Genomic DNA, 19508 nt, shown 5'->3' on the forward strand with positions numbered 1-19508 from the left:
TGACTCTGGGTATAGATTGATTTTGATTGATTGATTTTTATTTGTTTAATAATACATTGGGCTATTTAACTTGATGGGCTTTTGTTGGGCTCCTTTGGTTGTATAATCCTATTTTTTTTAAGGGTACGTATCTACTGTCCCACACTTAGTACTACTCTATGTATTATGACTTTCTGATTGGTTGAAAAATATATTTAACTTAAAATTTAATTTTTAAATAATTTCATGACCAATCATAAGATTATGGCACATAGAGTAATACTAATTAAGTTTGAGACACTAGATGTGCACCCATTTTTTAAACTTGGTAGAATGAGCCAGATTTGGAATTCTTAATTTGGAACTAGTAAAAGAGAATAAGGTGAGAGGTGTGAGGAATGCCAAAAAAATATGAGTAATATATCACGTGACGAATATTAAGGTTTTGAAGGTTTATAATTATGGAGGGAGGGTGAATGGTTGAAGATCATAAAATGCCTTGTCTGTGAACTTACAGAATATTTCAACAAGAGCTAACATTGTTAGGAGAGAGAAGATAAGTGACCAAATTAACATCGATTACATGTTTATTTAAGCATAATTATTACAAAAGCAATGACTAAATGAATATTTTATCTCGGTGTGGAAGACATATGAAACTTATTTTGACCAGTTCCAATTTTGAAAAATATATGAGAGTCCATAATGTTTTTTCTGTTATTTGAAAGGGAATGGTCGGTATTGGATGTCCGGAAGAATGAAGATGATCAAAAGTCTTGATTATAATGTCGCCTGGACCTGCCGGGTATCTAAAAAGGTTCAATGAGGTTAAATAAAAGAGAAATTACAGTAATAACAATAAGTGCAAGAGGGAATGAGAATTGATTACACTTCTTGTGTGAGATTTTTTATTTAAGAGTTTGAGGTTGCTGACGTGTTATCTTACCATTAGCGTGTACATGGTGGGTACAATAGGAATATATTGGAGTGTCCTTGTTCACCCTACATGCCTACAATTGTTTGATTGTCAGAGGCAAGTGAAATGTGTCGGCGACATAGTAGGTAGAATGTCAATCTTGCATTAAAGACGAGTCAGCGATACATTGATAACAGGGTCAGATGTGCATTAAATGATGAGTCATAGACATTAATGACATGTCAGAAGCATTTATGACACCTGCAATGAGTTAGCCTACCTAAGACGGGTGAGCATGAGATGGTTAGTGTTGGTCCATATGCCCTGGGCAAGTTAGAAACAGCCCGAATTTATCCGAGGTGAAACACATAATATTCAAATATGAATAATGTATGAAATTGTGATAATATAAAAAGCTCATATCATGTGTACATTTTTTTCTTAAGGAATATTGTTGAATAAGAAAAAAGATGTATGCATCAATAGTGTAAGAATTTTTTTACACTTTTATTACATCATTTATTTCAATTGTCACTGACTCCTAAACAAAAGTAAGAGTGTAATATTTATGTACTCACAAAGTAAAATATTGTATTGTCGATACATCATTCTTGTGTATTATTTTTATTTAAGAGTCAATAACGATTGAAAATAAATAGTGAATGATGAAGCGACAATATAAAAAACTCTTATATTATCATTACATACATATTTTTTCTATAAAAGTAATACAAACAAGTGGTAGATAATAAAATAAATATATATAAATCTCTAATTTGTTAATATATAAATGTTAAACTCTTCTTCAATTATAGTTAAGTCTGGTATATATCAAATTACTGAACTAGATTGGGTTAAGTTAAATCTGTCCACAGCCTTAACAAAAATATTAAAATGATTATTAAATAAGATGATTAATTATCACCAATTTCACCATGGTTAAACTATTTAACCATCAACATTGAGTCAACTACTTCATGAACTTACCAATTAATTAAACCCATTTTAGTTGCATTAATTAAAGTTTAGCAAATGTGAATGTTTGTTTTAAGGAACCACTTCTCGCTTCTCTCCTTAGCCATATCGTATGTCTAAGCAACGGTGTTCATATTCCTAGAGTATCTTCGTCGCCATTTCGCAGATCCAAATCTGAAATACCCACGAATTAAATCGCTACGGATTACTAAGAAATCCAAATCTCTTCGTTGATACTTTCACAGTCCTTTTTCATGGCAAATGCATGGAAGAGAAATAACCCCACCAAGTTACTCTCTCCAAAGTTCTTATTTTTACTATCCTCTTCAACTCTTCTTCTTCTCTTCCTCTTCATTTTCTCAACCTCTCTCTCTTCTTTCAAAAATCCTACCTTTTTCACCATCAACACTCATCTTTCCTTCAATGCAATCACCCCTTTCGATTGCATCAATTCCCCTCAGGTCCATCCCGTTGTTGCAAACATCGTTGAAGGAGTTCGTTACCCTTTTCTATATTCCCTTTCTGATTTCGGAACTCTACCTGATAAGCCACACAAGAACATCGTGAGGATGCTTAAAGGGAAACCCTTTCGGAAACCTGATATCTCTGTCACTGTTCAGGAGGTTCTGGAGAATGCAAAGAGTGAAGGGAGAGATGGGTTTGTGGTGGATGTGGGTGCCAATGTCGGTATGGCGAGTTTCGCTGCCGCGGCTATGGGGTTCAGGGTTGTGGCGTTTGAGCCTGTTTTTGAGAATTTGCAGAAGATTTGTGAAGGGGTTTACTTTAATAGAGTGGCGGATTTGGTTACTGTTTTTGAAGCTGCAGCTTCTGATCGGATTGGTAACATTACCATTCACAAGGTGCTACTCATATATTGAATGTGATTTTCTTTTATATATGGTTTTCATATGCTTGAATTGAATTTGGGTTTAGTATATTTTATGGTGATTTTATAATTGAACTATAATGAGGATTATGGAAGAAGGATGGGCTTAATTAGATTGTTGGTGATAACCTAATTAGTTCAGTAAATAATATTCTAAATTTAATGAGTAAAGTAGAGAAGATTGCATTTGGTGGGAAAATTTAAAGTGTATTAATTTGCACAATGTGCAAATCTGGATAATAATCTCAGGATCCGTGAGTGGCAAGAACCCACTTCCTTGATTTTATCATGTGATTATCCGATTTCATTTTACTCTCTAAATGGGGAAGTTGAATCAACTAAATCTTCTGGTAGGATATTCCAAATTGATAAAATTTCAAATTTAATGATAAACTTTAATGCATTGACCATGGAATGCTATAGCTAATTATAATTAGTTAAGATATTATCAGATTTATTGAGGCTAATCAGTGCGCTGACTTATTGGCAAAACATGACTCGAGGGAAGATATCTTTAGTGTACTGGCTGCAGCCTCCTCCTGAGTCGGCCTTTTCCTATAGAAGTGACAATTCTTTGTTTACCAATACAAAGATGTTAACCTTCCGACTTGAAGTTATGTTGCAGCTAAAGGATAGTTTGTTTTATAGCTGTTAGAGAACACTTGAAATGACTATAAGATTTTGAAAGACCTAGTTAGCTCGGATGATTCATATCACAGTGATTCATAAACTTTTACGTTGACCTTCGATTGGATAACACAACCTTTACCTTTTAGAGATCATTGCTTTGTCAATGAACATTATTTATGATAGAGCATTATGGCGTCGTTTGATTCATGTAATTGATCCCTCCTAGTAGGATTAAGGCTCGGTTGTTGTTGTAGTTAGCTTGAGTGGTTGGCTTGGGTGAAGGATTAAGTAAGGTACTAGGTTCACGTTGAAAATTGCTGATTAAATATTTGTTAGGGGTGGCTAGTACTCCCCGCACTTGGATGAATGTCATAGTCTCAAAACCCCCTCTTAAGGTAGTAACTGGAAATATGGTGCTCCAAAAGTTTATTATGGGCAATTTCTGATGGTTTTATAGCATCTTAAAAATAGTGTAAACAGATGGAGTGTGCATTATGCTCAATAAAATGGTCAATTATTTGAAAAAGATGAAACCAACTCCTGTTTTTATTTTTAGTTTTGATTATAGCCATGGAGTCTGACTTCATGGTTCCATATAAAAGTTACCTTTTTAAACAAAATGATTTTGCAATGGAAATTTAGAATTTGGTGCCTTTAACTTACAGGTGAGAGTTTGCCTCATTGTTTATGGCATGACAAATAAAAAGGAAAAAGTTGATTGAAATGATTTACTACTATTTTACAGTGCAACTTCTGCTTGTCTTCAGTGTCCTGAATTCTGATCATATGATTTTGTTTTTGCTTATTTACCAGTTAGTTGGTAGACTGGACAACAGTGCTGTTTCTGCCACAGGTGCAAAGATGGCATTTAAATCCAACGAAGAGGTAGCTTTTCAAGTAAGGACTGTTCCTCTTGATGAAGTGATTCCGGAATCAGAGCGTGTGCTTCTCCTCAAAATAGATGTCCAGGGCTGGGAATATCATGTTCTTAAAGGAGCATCAAAGTTGCTCTCAAGAAAGGGAAGTCAAGCCCCATATTTGATATATGAAGAAGATGAGCGTTTGTTACAGGCCAGTAACAGCAGCGCGAAAGAGATTCGAGACTTCCTCCAAAGTGTGGGTTATCATGAATGCACCCAGCATGGCACAGATGCACACTGCACCAAGAAGGATTGATCATAATTTCACATTTCAGTTTTGAATTGCCAAGATGGAAAACCAAGTCATTGCTACTCCCTGTATACAGTATATACCACTTGACTAACAGAATGTATCAGCTACTTGTTGAGTGATGAACAATCTGATGCATTGGTTACAAATGCACGGTTAACAAATCTATATTAACTTGTAATCCTACAAAAATTATGTATCTATGAAAGTGTTAGAAAGGCTTATGTTTGTGGACATGCATTCATTACCTTTAATATGATTCTTGGGTAAATCTTTATGGGGTTCTGTTGAGGTTTTTGTATACTGAGTGTGTTAATTGTAGCCATTCAATAAATGAACATCTCAAACTTCCATATACACGGGAACTTGTTTATTTATTGTATTTAATTTGACTGCAGTTTTTTACACTATTATTCTGTCTTGCATGTCATCATAAAATAAAATGAATGCATCTCTAAACTATAAAATCCTGCAAGTAAAAGTATATTTACCATAAATTTTAGTCATAAAGCTGCTTAACTTTTGTAACTTGAATAAATTTTACTTTATGAACTATTTCTTATATGTATATTAGCTACTGTTTCTGCTCCCAAACTGCTTACAAAAATTATTGTGCAGAGTAGATATATACATTTACATGAAGAGAAGCAAGCACAAATAATATGCAGATGAAGTTATAGATTATGATTTTGTAACTTAAATCCGATGATGAATTGATATAATAGAAGGCATATATTAATTAACAACCATTCATGACTTATGCTGCAGAACACTACAAAAAAATATTTAGTCCTTTCCAGGAAATTAAATCATGCAGACCAAGTTCATAGCATACATAAATCACGAAGTTATTGGAAGGTAAGAAGAGAACAAACAACAAACCAAAAACAACAAACCAAAAACTCATCATGAAAGAAGAACCCCACTCAAGTTGTCTGCAAAAATAAAAGATAATCATAATAGTAAGGGAAAAAATTAGCTTCTGAAAATTGGAACAGAAAATATAATACCACTTGGAGCAAACAGAGTAAAAAGTTATTAAACAAATATTTATTTTGACTCAGAAACATACTAAATGGACCATGGTGCTACTTTGCACCTCTCTTAATTACACTATCTTCTCCTAATATCTGGAACAACAGAAGCAATCCAAGGAGTCCATGAGGTACTGCAGGAACCAGATTATTGGTGTAAACCAACCCACCAGCTATATATGATGGTACAATTTTAAGTCATATAATAATTCAGGATGTTAGTGAAAAAAGTTAACAAATCTCATCCCTCTAAATTTTCATTCATCTAGTTCCAAAGAACCCAAAACTAAGGCAACACATGTGAAAAGAAGTACTCATTTTACAAATGAATCAAATCCAATCCTTTAAGAGATTGTAACTATGTAACTCTAGATAGTGTAATCCACACAATGTACATGCAAGTATTATATTATGGAGATCAGTATACACAATCACATAAAAGATATAGGGCAACATCTACACTATTCTTAACTCTCTCTATCTGTACTTTCTTGTATTTGCTAAGTTTTATTGTGCTCATGTAATTGAATGAGTTTTAATCAATTTTAATAGGTGCTCTCATATTTCCCTCCCTAGCTTCATTAATTATTGTGACATGCTTAACCATGTTATCAGTGGATACTAAAACTAAAATTTTAGAATGTATCAGAATCAGATGAAAAAAAACTATATGGACTAATATAAAAATTTAATATGAACATAGAAAAACAATATAATTCATATTTAATATATTCAAGTGAATTTCCATTTTATGACAAACATGTCGCTTTGGCCGAGTGGTTAAGGCGTGTGCCTGCTAAGTACATGGGGTTTCCCCGCGAGAGTTCGAATCTCTCAGGCGACGAATCTTTTTACCAAATTTGATTATTTCTGATCAACCTTTACTTACCATTTTCCAACCCCAACTTGACACAATGGCACCGTTAACTGATATTGCAATGCTAGGTCATTTAATAAGAAAATCATTGAAGCCAGATGTACCAAAAGAAGACACAGATAGGGCACAAATCCTTCAATGGTCATGTGTTATGATTTTTGAAGGTGTTAGGGTGGAAAATTGTGAAAAGACTTATATATAGTCAATTCATATTTTATTTTTTTAAACTAATCATATTTTAGGACAAGAGTTATGACTCTCACATTATATTGTATTAACTTATTCAATCGTATCTTATATGGTGTGTCAAGCGTGCCACTAGAGTTATTAAGTTTTTTTTAGAAATTCTTCTCCAGAAGTAAAATAAAATTAAAATTAAAATATATAGTACTAAAAACGGAGAAATGCTAAATTGATTAATGAAATACAAATAATATAAGTGATCGTTGTATGCCCATACTAGACCCAATAATTTGACCACACATGGGCCTATCAATATGGATGGATCCTTGGCAATCAAAAGAATTCAATTGTTAATTAAATCCGTTTGAGTTGAGATTCAATTTACTAAATCGGAGAAAATCTTAGTACTCAAATAACTTATCCACATAATAAAACAATAGGTTAATTTTTTGTTGTATAAAATGGAGAAGATTACCATCCTTATTTCTCTCTGTTGCTAATATAAGGATCTAAGCTATCTTTTACATGAACATCAAGGATCTATTATTGAAGCATGCCCAGAACTTGAGATGACACTAATGTCTCTTAATCCTAAATTTTGTATGTAACATAAAAGACTGTTCAACAGTTTTATCGTTTATTGATATCTGTTATAAAAGAGGTACCCAGGATCGTAACTATTGCGATGTGTTTCCGGAAACATTGTTGCATGTCATGAGGATGTGTGTTATATAAGAACACAACCATGGGTTACTAAAAGTGTGTTATTTCTTTATGATACTTGACTTATATGATTCCGATATTAACTTCAACATCATAATCTGTAGAAATATAACATTGACATGTTCATGTCTGACCGAGGAGCATTCTAGCACAACCAAAAATATTAGAATATCTATTTACAAACAAATGTACAATTAATGATTTGTTGAGTTTTATAATGAAAAGAAAAGAAAGGAAGAAGAAGAAGAAGAGGGGATATAATATATGCATCACTATACTTGTTAAAATAATATTTTCTATAATTGATACATCACTACTTCATATATATTAGGTTACATCAATAACTCAACAACAATAATAAGATGTACGGGACGGGTTTAAATGTATAACAAGGACCATACAGCTAGGGTGGGATACAGTAAACGTGCAAATTATTATCTATAGGATGGGGATATATTTTTGGTTACAATGTGGATCCACAACTTTAATACTTTTTTTTTCCTAAAGAGATGTAGACATATTAATTAAATGACTGTGATTTAAACTAAAAATAGTCCCCAACACGAACAAAAGAAGGTAGAAAATTTAAATATTTAGTTCTTTTTTTAAATTTTTTAACACGGTATTATACTATTATTAGATATTTGTCATATCAGTTGTATGGTCGTTTTTATCGTTTACTCAAACCCTAGTTATAATATTATAATTACAGATTTCTCACTTATTTATTATCCAATGACACAAAACGAATTAAACTTTGAGAGACTAGTATTAGAACTGTGTCTTATTAATTTCAGTATCATATAGGAGGTAGCTACCCGAAAGAATGGAACAAGAATGAGCATCACATAATTATGAGAATGATAAACCAGTGGTGGAGTACATAAAAATTAAGATAAGGAAAACGTATATAGTAAGTAAATCATGATGAATACAAACAATCAGGTAATAGTGCAGTTTCTATGAACTTAGACACAATTTATAAACGCCCCTTAGCTTATTTTCATAGCCCCAAATCTTCTAAATTGGGCTGTGCATGTAAATGTATATATATATTATAATAGATTATAGATATTTATATATAAATAACTATGACGATTATGTGAAAATACTTTTAAACATATGATATGAGATGTCACCTCTACCCTTTAATTAATATAGACTACAAACTTCATCAACTGATGCACCTGGGAGAGATGAAGATGATGAATACGTGAATATCATCACCATAATAATATTAAGAATCAAAGGAGAGACCCTTAAAGAAAAAAGCTGGCATCATCTCCGTGTTCCTTATTGTTAAGGGTTGAAGGGCTAGGACAGTTCCTATTAAGGAGCTCTTCAATCATTTGTAGGGCAATTCTATCTTCTTCATTCATTTGTGTCTTCACCTGCACTTGTTCCTGATCATGAACTGCCACTATTGCTGGTTTAAACTGATAATTATTATTATGTTCAGAAGAAGTAGAAGTAGAAGAAGGTAGAGAACTACTACTATCTTCACCACCCTCATTGGTGTTACTCTTCTTTTTCCCCAGTTGAACAGTCATAACCCAATTTGAATCAGAACCTTGCCCAGCACGCTTTTGCCACACTCCAATGTGAGAATTCTCAGTGTCAAGCCTCAAACATGTCATGGAAGGAGAAGGTACCTTGCCACATTTTCGAAGCTTAGCATGTAGAATCTCTTCTAGATCCTTCGAGGTGGAAGAAGTTGTGCCATCGTTGTTACTCATAATCTTTGGGTCACCTTCGGGTGTTTGGGTTATTGGGAAATTTGTTTTGGCGTTTCTACCACTCATCAAAATGGCAGCTTGATCATAAGCTCGTGCTGCTTCTTCTGCTGTTTCAAATGTACCTAGCCACACCCTCCTTTTCCTGTTAATAAAGAACATAGGAATAATTAAAATAGTGTAAGAAAATAGCAGAATAATATGGTAAGGATTATTAGTAACTTACAAAAGAGGGTGCCGAATTTCGGAAACCCAAGAACCCCAATGACGCTGCCTGACACCTCTGAACTTTCTTGATTGTACCATGTTGATGTTACTGTTGTCAGAAGTGTGACAAACAGTGATGGACAAGTACAGAAGGAACAGAGTACCAAGATATAGAGTGAGAAAAAAGTGGGAGAGCCCTACAAAGTTAAGGCCAAAAGAAGGGAACACTGTCGGCTAACCATAAGGGTTCTCTTAACTCATATTAAATAAGGTCACCTAAATGATTAACTCTTTCATTAAATGTTGCTGACTTGGTTCTTGACTTGTTTGCTAGGTCATTGGATTCTTACTATATTCTCATTTTGCTTTTCTGTGTAACTACAAATTCATCACTTTTCTATTATGTATTCATGGTACATCTTTAAGATAATAAGAAAACCCATGTGGGTAAAATTATGTATAATCGCTCAAGATATTAAATATAAGGATAAAGCTATTAACATTTAATAAATTTGTCTAATAACATTTTCTATCAATCAACTATAATTTTACAAAAATGAAATTGAAATTTGAATGATTAGTAAAAATAGGTGTGAATAAGTAGAATATAATGGAATATGAATATGAATATCAATATCTTCCCCCTTCTTATAAAAAAACTTGTTTTTTTATTATTGTAAACGTTTTTCTCATCAACATTAAAAACACGTTATAATAATGGTTTTGAAAACAATAACATACAGATGATCTGGTTATATAATAGGCATGAAAGATGGTGTTAAAAAGGGTTAAATTGATGTATACTACTTTTATGGTAAGTATATATCCATTATTTATACTAGTATATCGGTCGACATTCTATGCCTATCGACCCACATTCTTACTTTTTTAATATAAAGTGTATAAACATGATTTCTATAAATTCCTCAAGTTGTCTTTACAAATTTCTCAAATTTTCTATAGAAAGATAGGTATATTACTTTTCATGAAAGTTCTCACCATTTCCACAATATTTTTTTCATTCCGCATATATAGTGAAATTTCAATAGGTGATTGAAATAGAAGTGTACCAAATCTAATTATCATTAAATCTTAAATATAAATAATATAAACAAATGATAATAGTAACATCCAAAATGCCTATACCAACTCAATTCATTATTTTGGGATAAAAAAATTAAAGGAAAGAAGTGTTTGGGATGGAAAAAATGGTCAATTGTAAGTTTTTTTAACACTTTCTATATATAAAACTTTATACCGTGGCAACTCTGAACTATATAGCATATACAGTTGTATAGTATTGTAAAAATGGGTGCAAATGTTGATTTTCCTTGTATTTTTCTTCTCCTTCTCTTCTCTCTTTCTGTGTCTTGCATCATAGCACGTTAGCGGGCCATATTTAACATAAAATACGTGGAACCCAAAGGGAAAGTGACTCTCATTAGGATCCTATTATTTGCCATTATTGTATGGAGTCACTCGATCAGTAGTGGTTAGCTTTATGGAGATGTAGCACATTTCAAAATGGTTGATGAAGCTAATTAAATATGGTAATTCGCAATAAACCTCCGAAATCACAGCTTAAGATAACACCTTTGATTTAATTGTTATAAATGCGGGTTTTGTTTTATTTTTATTTTTCAATGAACTATAAAACGTTAGTGGGTCATGCATAACTAGTAAAATAAAAGTATGAAATGGACGTGGACGAAATGAGAGCCTGATAAAGATTAGTAGTTGTAGCAGTATTGAAGATGCAACAAGGTCGTGGCTGTGATTGGGGACCGATGAGTAGTGAACTTAGGTTGAGTATGGACCTTTACATATTCATGTTCCAACTTTTATCCCGATCCAATGAAAAAATGTCACTTAATTGAAAAGAATATTTTTAAAGACACTAATTAATATTTTTATATTACTTGGATGATGCCGATTGGTTAGAGACATGAGAATATAATAATTTTGGGACAAATGATCCAGTTCCCGTTGAATATAGGTGGCTAGTGTCAACATCAAACAGAAAATAATGCACTATCATATTTGTCCCCCTCATGCTTCGTCAATTCTATTGGATCATCATCATGATATTTATTGATACAAATTGACATCTCACCCAATAAAGAAAGAGAAATGTGTGTATGTATTATGCATGTTCCATGATGTAAAACTTTCCTCCTTTTGTCTTCAAATATGAAGTTGCAGTCTTATTGAAATTTGTCACGAATTACTATATTAGATTATTAAAAATGATAGTAATTTGGGTTTGATACTTACGTTCAAATCAGATGATAGAAAATTATATGTATACGTACCCAAGAAAATCAAATGGTAGGATATGCCAAAGTCAAGTGTATGATTTGATATTTTTAAGGTTTTGAACGAATAAAATTTTTGTAGCGACTAAAAGCAAAAAATACATAACTTTCCACTGTTTAAAAAACTTAAATAGTAACTTGTATTTTGAAAAGTTAAACGTGAGTGATACATTTCTTACTTTCCACTATGCTTTAGATGTCACAAACACTTCTTCTGTGTACACCACTGAAAATTATACTGTAAGACAATTTGGATGGTAATTTCGTTTGTTTTAGACATGGACCAACCTCAACCAACTAAGCACTAATTAGAGACCTTTATGAGATGTTGAGTGATACTCATTATATTGAGTTTATTAGAGCTATTAGAGCTAGCCATTATTGATACTCATTACATAAGTTTATTAGAGCTAGCCATTTTAAAAATAAATAATTAAGCTATAACACAATTTCTCATATCCATAATTTGTCTTTTTTTTATTTGCTTATGCTACTATGTTTGGGTTTTTTTAAACCAACAATAAGTATGTTTGTATAGGAAATTAATGCATTTATAAAATGTATTAATAACATCAAACTAATATAATTTTAGTTATTTTAAGATTTTGATTATGAAGATAATTTATCCAAATATGTTAGATTAAGTTATATGTGATTCTTTCTTAAGAATGAGTGTTTTTTTTTGTTGAAAAATAACCACCAACAAATACATTGAAATTTTAACCCATTAATCATCTAAGTGTGAATATGGATGTAAATGGGATGAGGTGGATGCAAGTATTGATTACCTGTCCTCCACATCTAGTTGGAGGGTACACATATGAGTATAACACGTATGCATATGTATTAAATCAATTTAATAAGAAATATTACATGAAAAACATAAATATGATAATTTTTGTGTCATTATATTTCAATTATTAAATTTAGGATTTAATATGTACATAGTGACAGTATAAGTGTTTTTTGTACTATTACCAAATTATTTATTATTGATTTATTAATCATCATTAACTATGTCAAACAAAAGTAATATAAATCAACGGTGTATGATATGTGCATAGTGTAAAAAATTTACATCATCGGTGCACAAATTTTAAACTCATAAATTTATTAGGAAACAACAAAAATAGATTGTACAATTTCAAAATAATAGAAAATATACAATAAAAAAAATAAAAAATATGTATTAAGAAAACAAATTTATGAGTATAGAGAATACTTGTGGTATCCTTATTAAAGTTATTCAAATTTAAATTGATTCACTAGAAACCATTTTAAAAAGATTAAAATTGTTTGGATTATGTTGGATTGATTTTTAAATTTGAATCAATTTTTGGTTCCAATTTCAGATTTCAAATCTGTCCTGGCTAAATATATACACAAAAATAAAGATTATTTTATTTCTAAATATAATTAACCTTCAAATTGATAATTTAAAATGTATATTTTTTGTATTTTCTAATTGTTAAAAATATTTTTACTTATTAGCTAATACTTTTTTATTGTTAAAATTACGCTGGTGTGCTACTAATATTGTCCAGATGTTTTATTTTTCTTGTTGCTTTTATTTTTAGTCAAATAAATATTATTAATGTTCAACTAAATGTTTATATGTATCACCCTTGATACTAGGAGTCTTAGAGTAGACTTATTGATTTTTAATGTAAGTTTGACACTTCCAACATGTACTAAACTTACTATATTGAAATATACATGTTTTTATGTGTGAAATTGATACTTTAAAACAGTTATTTTTTATTAAAAAACTAAATTAAATCAAACTGAAACCACATATAAATTTTAGATAGAATCTCTTAATATAAATCAATAAAATTAAGCCAGACCATATATTATTTATTTCTTTGGATCACATAACTTTTTGCGTAAAATGTAAAAACTGATTCATACCGACCCCAAATGTGTCTATCCGCCTGACAATTCACACAATTTTAGAAGGCTTAGTGGGCCAAAATCCTTAGACCCAGGCTTTCTCTGTATGAAGTGCGGTTGTATAGTAATAGCTAACGGCCCATCTTCCCTTGTTCCTCCAACTCCAACTCCAACTCCAACTCCAATCCCTCGTTTCACCTTCTTCCCTTGTTCCTGCATCTTCTCTTCTATCACCTTCCATAAGGTTCATCATCCCTTACTTCTCTTTTCATCATTTATTTCATTTCTATTTTCCTTATTTTTATCCCTAGTTATCTTTTTTTCTTCTTATTTATTCATTACATTATCACAAAATTACTAATGGAATGAAACAGAATCTATTTACACCTGGACACAGCCTTTTTAATTTACAATATTGCATTTCATGATTAGGGTTGCTGCTACTGTTTCAGTTTTTGATTGTTTGCATAAAAAACAGTATTTTGTAAATTGAAGCTGATTCCTTTCTCTTGTTAGGAATTATAGACTCAGGATTGTATATTTTTACCATATTTATATGCTGGCTGTGGAATGTTATGCTTCTGAACTTATCTATACTCTTTCAAGGTTTAGTCTCTAATGTAGTTTGAGGGGAACCATTTGGGTTGAATGTGATTGTTTTATCATTTTTTAATTGATTGTTGATGGTTAATAGAGAATATAAATTATAGTTTGTTGGTGTTCTTGTGTAGAAAGTCATGAAGGTTCGGTCATCTGTGAAGAAGATGTGTGAATTTTGTCGGACAGTTAAGCGTCGAGGACGTGTCTTTGTGTTATGCACAGCCAACCCTAAGCACAAGCAAAGACAAGGCATGTCTACGTTTGCAAATGAAGGGTCATCTAATCCTCTGTATGTGTTCTTTTTGCCTTGTTCTGTGCTATGGATAAATTGTAGGGCTTGTTTAGATTCAAAACAATAGTAACCGATACGTTTTGGGGGAAACTATATATTAAATTTGTAGCAGCGAAAAATGCTTAGTTGTTGTTGGCTGTAGTAGTGTAGTATTTTTTTCATGCATTTTCTCTCCCGAACTCCACTTGTGCTATCTATGTCTGTCATAGATGACAAATATACACACAAATGCAAATGCTATACTTGATCACCATAGATTTTCTATCCTTGCTCGTGACCAATTGCTGCTATGCCGATTTCTGTTTAATATACACTTCAATGGCTATTGAGTTCCTTTAACGTGATTCCTAAAAACAATTCAGGTCTTCGGAGATAAGCAGTGCGAAGCAGGAGATTGTGCCAACTCACAGTTCGAGAACAGGTCCGGCTTCTCTTTTTCCACAAAGGCACAGCTTGTCCATGTTGTATGGATGGAGGGTAGGCCTGGTCTCTATTCTGTCCAAGAAGTAGAAAAGATAACTAGCAATTTATAGTCCAAATATTGGAAGGAATAAATATGAAGAAATTGATAATCAACAATACTTGATTGAGGCCTGTGGTTCTCTCTGTACTTTCTTTATGTTGGTTGATGAAGTTGTCTCCCTAAACTTATTTTGTTCTGCCTCATTTATTTCCCACACTCATGGATTTTGTTTCAAGGTCAAGATGGTGAACAAAATGTAATTTTGTAGTGTGTTTCAGTGTTCAGTGAATCTGCGGAATGCAAGTAATACCTGTCCACTTCCATTAAGGCATTTAACCTTATATCCACTTCAGCCAGAAACGCTGTGTTTTCCAATGATAATCAATGTATGATATAGATAGGTGTTGGTTGGAGGACAAGGATATGCTGTCCCAAAGTATGTTCCAAAGTCTGTCTCAAACCAATTATATTATACTATGTCAGTTAAAAAAATAAAATATTTACGACTGTATCAAAAAAATTCACTATGATTGGTTAGGGACATGTTTTGAGATAGGTTTGAGGATAGCATATCGCCATCCATTAGTTGGAGGCTTGGAGCTGTAAAAGGCAAAAAGTGTGATACCCCTTTGAGCTTGCAACTAGTTGGAATGAGTGAAGAAGCTATTATTGCTTGATCACTTTGCAACTAATCTAATTATTATTCAACTTTTGATTGGTATGTAGCAAATTAAGGAAATCCCATCGTAGTGGACTGGTTAATTGTACAGTTGGATGGACTAGCTCAATTAAATTGAAACATACCATTAATGTTTAATTTGTTATTAAAATAGCAGTTATATGTATCTCAAATTCAACAACTTTTTTACATCAAATTATGTTTATTTCATTCTGCATCTTGAAAAATACATCTAAAAATAAAAGTACAACTAAAAATTATCACATGTAGAAAATCAAGTTTCATTATCCTCTTTTTTTACACTTGCTCGTGTGTAGAGTTTTTATGGCTCGTTGGTTATATGCACCCTCGATATCAATATTTTTATGTTTAAGGTTATTTTAAAAATTTATTAAATAGTATAAAATATTTATATTATCTGACTATAAAAATCGTATTTAAATTCACATTAGAAACTACATTATAGAAAAATGGAGAAATAAGGGTTGAAACTGGTTTACATGTGCGTTGGATTTTCTAAAACACCTTTTAAGAATAAATTTTGTTAGCAAACGTCCTAAAGTGGCTCCTTTGAATCAGTGGTGTGAGGTGTGTAGGACAAAATTGGTAAAGAGGAAAGAAACATGCAATATAAATTAGATGAGTGATTTAATCCAGGTAACAATGTCATGGTCTTAGGTATTTGTTTAATTATTGTGTTATTAGCACACATGTCATGTTTTATATCCATTTGTCTTGTTGGGCTTGTTACATATATTATTACAGTAGTAGTAACATAAACAATCATTTATGAACTCTCTCTCTCTCTCTCTCTCTCTCTCTCTCTCTCTCTCCAGCTAGCTTCATCTATGTGGTTGTGTTGATTTTGGTCATAGATGGTGATGATTACTTCTTGGATAACTGACTTTTTCCCTTGCATGGGGTGAGTCACCCTCCTCCTCCTCCTTTCATTCATTATCATTCATATTTATCACTTTCCTTTTCTACTAAATTTGGTAACTTTCTGCTTATTAACCCAATATTTGTTTAGCTATTGATTTCCCTTCATCTTTTTCAATTCTTGACTTGTATTATGTCACTAAGGGCTTATTGGATTTGATGCTTATTTAGTTAAATGATTTACATTTTACAAATAAAAAAATGGAATAGTGCTTGTTATTGATGTGATTAGATGGGAAATGAATGAAGAAGAAGAAATGCATTTCTTTTATTGGAGCTTCAATTATTAGTGGATATATATACTGATTGATATGTTAACAACTTTTTTTCTTTTCAACCTTTAATTTATATAATTTGATGGAGTAACTCAATGTACCTATCAATACTGAGATTTGCTTAATCAGAATCTTTGAAAAGAAAATGCCTTCATCAGTATATACATAATAATTTATGTTTGAAGCTTCTTAAAGAGAGTAAATTTCTGCACTTTTCATTGTCAGTTAATCACTTGTTATCTTGTAATAGCAAAGCATGGAACCAGTTTCAATGTACTACTAAGAGATTGTTTGGACATGTTGTGAAATTACTAAGATCTTCTTTTTTTAGTTAAAAGGCCGGGTAGTTTTTTGAGGTGTTGAGACAATGTATAAAATGCTTTTTAATAACAACAAAAGCAGAAAATCTTCTGCTAAAGAGAAGCAAGAAATTGGAGTTTTAAAAAATTCATTGGCCTATGTTTTGTTGTTATTTAACTTGTTTTATAACAGAGCAGTGGTTGTTTTGGATGCTGTATGAAAACCACACCAGTTATTGCGGTGGATGAGCCAGCAAAGGGGCTAAAAATTCAGGGTCAGACAGTGAGAAAACCAACCATATCGGAAGGTTTCTGGAGTTCAAGCACTTGTGATCTGGATAACAGCACCATTCAATCTCAAAGAAGTATCTCATCTGTCAGTACATTAAATCAAATTCTCTATCATAGCAATGGAACTTCTATCGCAGGCACCAATTCTGAATTTGTAAACCAAGGTGAGTCCTATGTTGATTTTTTGTTTTCCTTCCGAGTAACAAAATTTGGGATGCTCATCTATATATACTTTTAGCATAGCATATGAGATTTGCTTTGGGGTAATATAACAAGCCCTAAGGGTAAAGAGAAAGTCGGCAAGTGTGGGATCAAACCCCTTTTGCATCAGGTTCAGTCCTACGTCTAAGGTTGTTTGTTCATTAATTGAATGCGTACATTGTTCTGATGCCATCATTGTAATATGCACTACACATACATGCTATTCATTACAGGTCTTCTCCTCTGGAATGAGAGCAGGCTTAACTGGACTGGAAGTAGCAGAACTATGAAGCAAAGCCAACAAAAACGAGAACCTGTACTAAAGTACGTAAACTGCATTACTTATGAGCCAATTGATCAAATACTTTTTAATCATAAATATAAATAAGTGCCTCATCTTTGAAGTCAAATCCATAGAAAAAACTTGGTATAGAAGTAGTAATTCATAAGCATCTGACTTTGAGTTCAATTCAATTATTTACTTACTAATTAAAGCCTGGTTTTTTATTAAAATCATTGTACAAGCATATTGTAGATGCATCCTGATCCAGTGCTAAACTATATACATAAGCTGTCCCTTTCCGTCTGGTTCATTTGTCTATTTTTCTTCTTTGTCTCTGCAATTCACAAAGGTTAAAAATATTCGGTATATGTTTTATCTCTTGAAGACCATAATTATCTGAAGCAGAACATTTTCATGAAATATTTATGTTTATTCGGCTTATGGCTCTATACATGCTCAAGCTTCCATCATCTGCCTTACGCCGTTTCTCCCATCGGATGATAATTAGTCATTGTGTTTGTTGCAGCTGGACTGCCACTTATGAAAGTTTGCTTGGGACAAGACAATCTTTCCACAAGTCATTACCCTTGTCTGTAAGTGTCCTATGCATATTTCATTTCGTTACTGCGATTTTCGAGGCGAGATCTAAAATTACTAATTGATAATTTGGTTATCAATAAATAGGAAATGGTAAAATTCCTGGTGGATGTTTGGGAGCATGAAGGGATGTATGATTGAGAGGTTAAAGTGCTGAAGCTTTGTTTTTAGTTACTTCAATTTAAATGCTGTGTTTAACTCTGCCGAAGGCTTTAGTGTATAGTTGTGAAATAAGATTAAAAGATCAAACACAAGTTTGTTCCAAATGCAAAGCCAATAGTTTTATTTTTGTTTTGCACTCCTGTAAATGATTCTATACCACTTCCAAACTAAAATATGAATTGCTGAATTAGCTTTTATTATTTCCTGTAATTATGTATGCATATGATTCCTGTTGTTTGTCACTTTTCCAGAAACCCTGTTGGTTTCCGGAGTTAGTCACAGATCTGTTATTTTTCCAAGAGTGAGTCTCGACACAATAATAAGGTTACTTGCCTTGTGACCTGAAGTTCTGATTCAAATATTAGAAACTTCTTCGCTTGCGAGGCGTGCATAACTGCATTTGCGCATAAACACTAAACAGCTACTTATTTAAAAAGTTCTAATTTAATCCTATGTGAAAATATAGCTTACTACAATCCTTTTATTCTATTTTTATTTGAAAATAATAAAATGAATACTATTGGTAGAAGCACTATTGTGTTTAGATTGCTTTGAAACGATTGAAGTTGGTTATAACTTGATAATTATAAAGTTAAAATTAGACTGGATTATTGATGTATTGTATTATTTATTATTACTAGAATATAGATGTCATTGGCTAAAATATAAAGAGTAAAAATGAGAACTAATTAATCATTGAAAGGTTTTATAGTTTTTTTGGAATTTTATTTACTGAATAGCTCTACAAGTCAATAAAGTATCAAATAAATAACAAGTTTATCGTGCAAAACACTATCATAGTAGAAAAGTTTTTAATAAGTATACGTGATATGTAGGATTAGTCTTTATAAAATATCATTTAAAGCATGCATGTTAATTTTCGCTTTCATTTGAATTCCATAAGTT

At 32.0% G+C, this 19508-nt stretch overlaps 4 protein-coding genes and 1 non-coding gene across 7 annotated transcripts; 4 read left to right on the top strand and 1 right to left on the bottom strand.

Moving 5' to 3' along the window:
* Positions 1971 to 4913, top strand: LOC109354378. The gene is made up of 2 exons (XM_019596848.1): positions 1971 to 2730; positions 4200 to 4913. Exons 1-2 carry the CDS (start codon positions 2125 to 2127, stop codon positions 4560 to 4562), a joined length of 969 nt encoding a protein of 322 aa, XP_019452393.1. The 5' UTR covers positions 1971 to 2124; the 3' UTR covers positions 4563 to 4913.
* On the top strand, positions 6353 to 6434 carry TRNAS-GCU. The gene has a single exon. It is a non-coding gene; the product is annotated as a tRNA-Ser (tRNA).
* LOC109354387 (ethylene-responsive transcription factor WIN1-like) lies at positions 8226 to 9551 on the bottom strand. Its single transcript, XM_019596861.1, has 2 exons — positions 9333 to 9551; positions 8226 to 9251 (listed from the first exon to the last, which is right to left on the bottom strand). The coding sequence occupies exons 1-2, from the start codon at positions 9410 to 9412 to the stop codon at positions 8633 to 8635; spliced, it is 699 nt and encodes a 232-aa protein (XP_019452406.1). The 5' UTR covers positions 9413 to 9551; the 3' UTR covers positions 8226 to 8632.
* LOC109354395 lies at positions 13652 to 15203 on the top strand. 2 transcript variants are annotated; one of them, XM_019596872.1, is made up of 3 exons: positions 13652 to 13765; positions 14253 to 14410; positions 14776 to 15203. In XM_019596872.1, exons 2-3 carry the CDS (start codon positions 14259 to 14261, stop codon positions 14921 to 14923), a joined length of 300 nt encoding a protein of 99 aa, XP_019452417.1. In that variant the 5' UTR covers positions 13652 to 13765; positions 14253 to 14258; the 3' UTR covers positions 14924 to 15203. The 2 variants fall into 2 exon arrangements, with proteins under 2 accessions (XP_019452417.1, XP_019452427.1); XM_019596882.1 differs by having other exon boundaries at positions 13692 to 13765; positions 14257 to 14410.
* Positions 16334 to 18799, top strand: LOC109354406. Of its 2 annotated transcripts, none has more exons than XM_019596894.1 (5): positions 16334 to 16477; positions 17267 to 17523; positions 17794 to 17884; positions 18370 to 18436; positions 18528 to 18799. In XM_019596894.1, exons 1-5 carry the CDS (start codon positions 16431 to 16433, stop codon positions 18579 to 18581), a joined length of 516 nt encoding a protein of 171 aa, XP_019452439.1. In that variant the 5' UTR covers positions 16334 to 16430; the 3' UTR covers positions 18582 to 18799. The 2 variants fall into 2 exon arrangements, with proteins under 2 accessions (XP_019452439.1, XP_019452447.1); XM_019596902.1 differs by having other exon boundaries at positions 16352 to 16477; positions 17262 to 17523.

This window comes from Lupinus angustifolius, chromosome LG01 (assembly GCF_001865875.1).
Source record: "Lupinus angustifolius cultivar Tanjil chromosome LG01, LupAngTanjil_v1.0, whole genome shotgun sequence".
In the NCBI taxonomy this organism is placed as follows: domain Eukaryota; kingdom Viridiplantae; phylum Streptophyta; class Magnoliopsida; order Fabales; family Fabaceae; genus Lupinus; species Lupinus angustifolius.

Coding starts and splice junctions, on each gene's coding strand:
- LOC109354378 (XM_019596848.1), top strand. CDS start 2,125: ATGGCAAATGCATGGAAGAGAAATAACCCCACCAAGTTACTCTCTCCA. Junction 2,731..4,199: donor GTAACATTACCATTCACAAG/GTGCTACTCATA, acceptor CTTATTTACCAG/TTAGTTGGTAGACTGGACAA.
- LOC109354387 (XM_019596861.1), bottom strand. CDS start 9,412: ATGGTACAATCAAGAAAGTTCAGAGGTGTCAGGCAGCGTCATTGGGGT. Junction 9,252..9,332: donor GAAATTCGGCACCCTCTTTT/GTAAGTTACTAA, acceptor CTTTATTAACAG/GAAAAGGAGGGTGTGGCTAG.
- LOC109354395 (XM_019596872.1), top strand. CDS start 14,259: ATGAAGGTTCGGTCATCTGTGAAGAAGATGTGTGAATTTTGTCGGACA. Junction 14,411..14,775: donor GAAGGGTCATCTAATCCTCT/GTATGTGTTCTT, acceptor AAAACAATTCAG/GTCTTCGGAGATAAGCAGTG.
- LOC109354406 (XM_019596894.1), top strand. CDS start 16,431: ATGGTGATGATTACTTCTTGGATAACTGACTTTTTCCCTTGCATGGG. Junction 16,478..17,266: donor GACTTTTTCCCTTGCATGGG/GTGAGTCACCCT, acceptor ATAACAGAGCAG/TGGTTGTTTTGGATGCTGTA. Junction 18,437..18,527: donor ACAAGTCATTACCCTTGTCT/GTAAGTGTCCTA, acceptor ATCAATAAATAG/GAAATGGTAAAATTCCTGGT.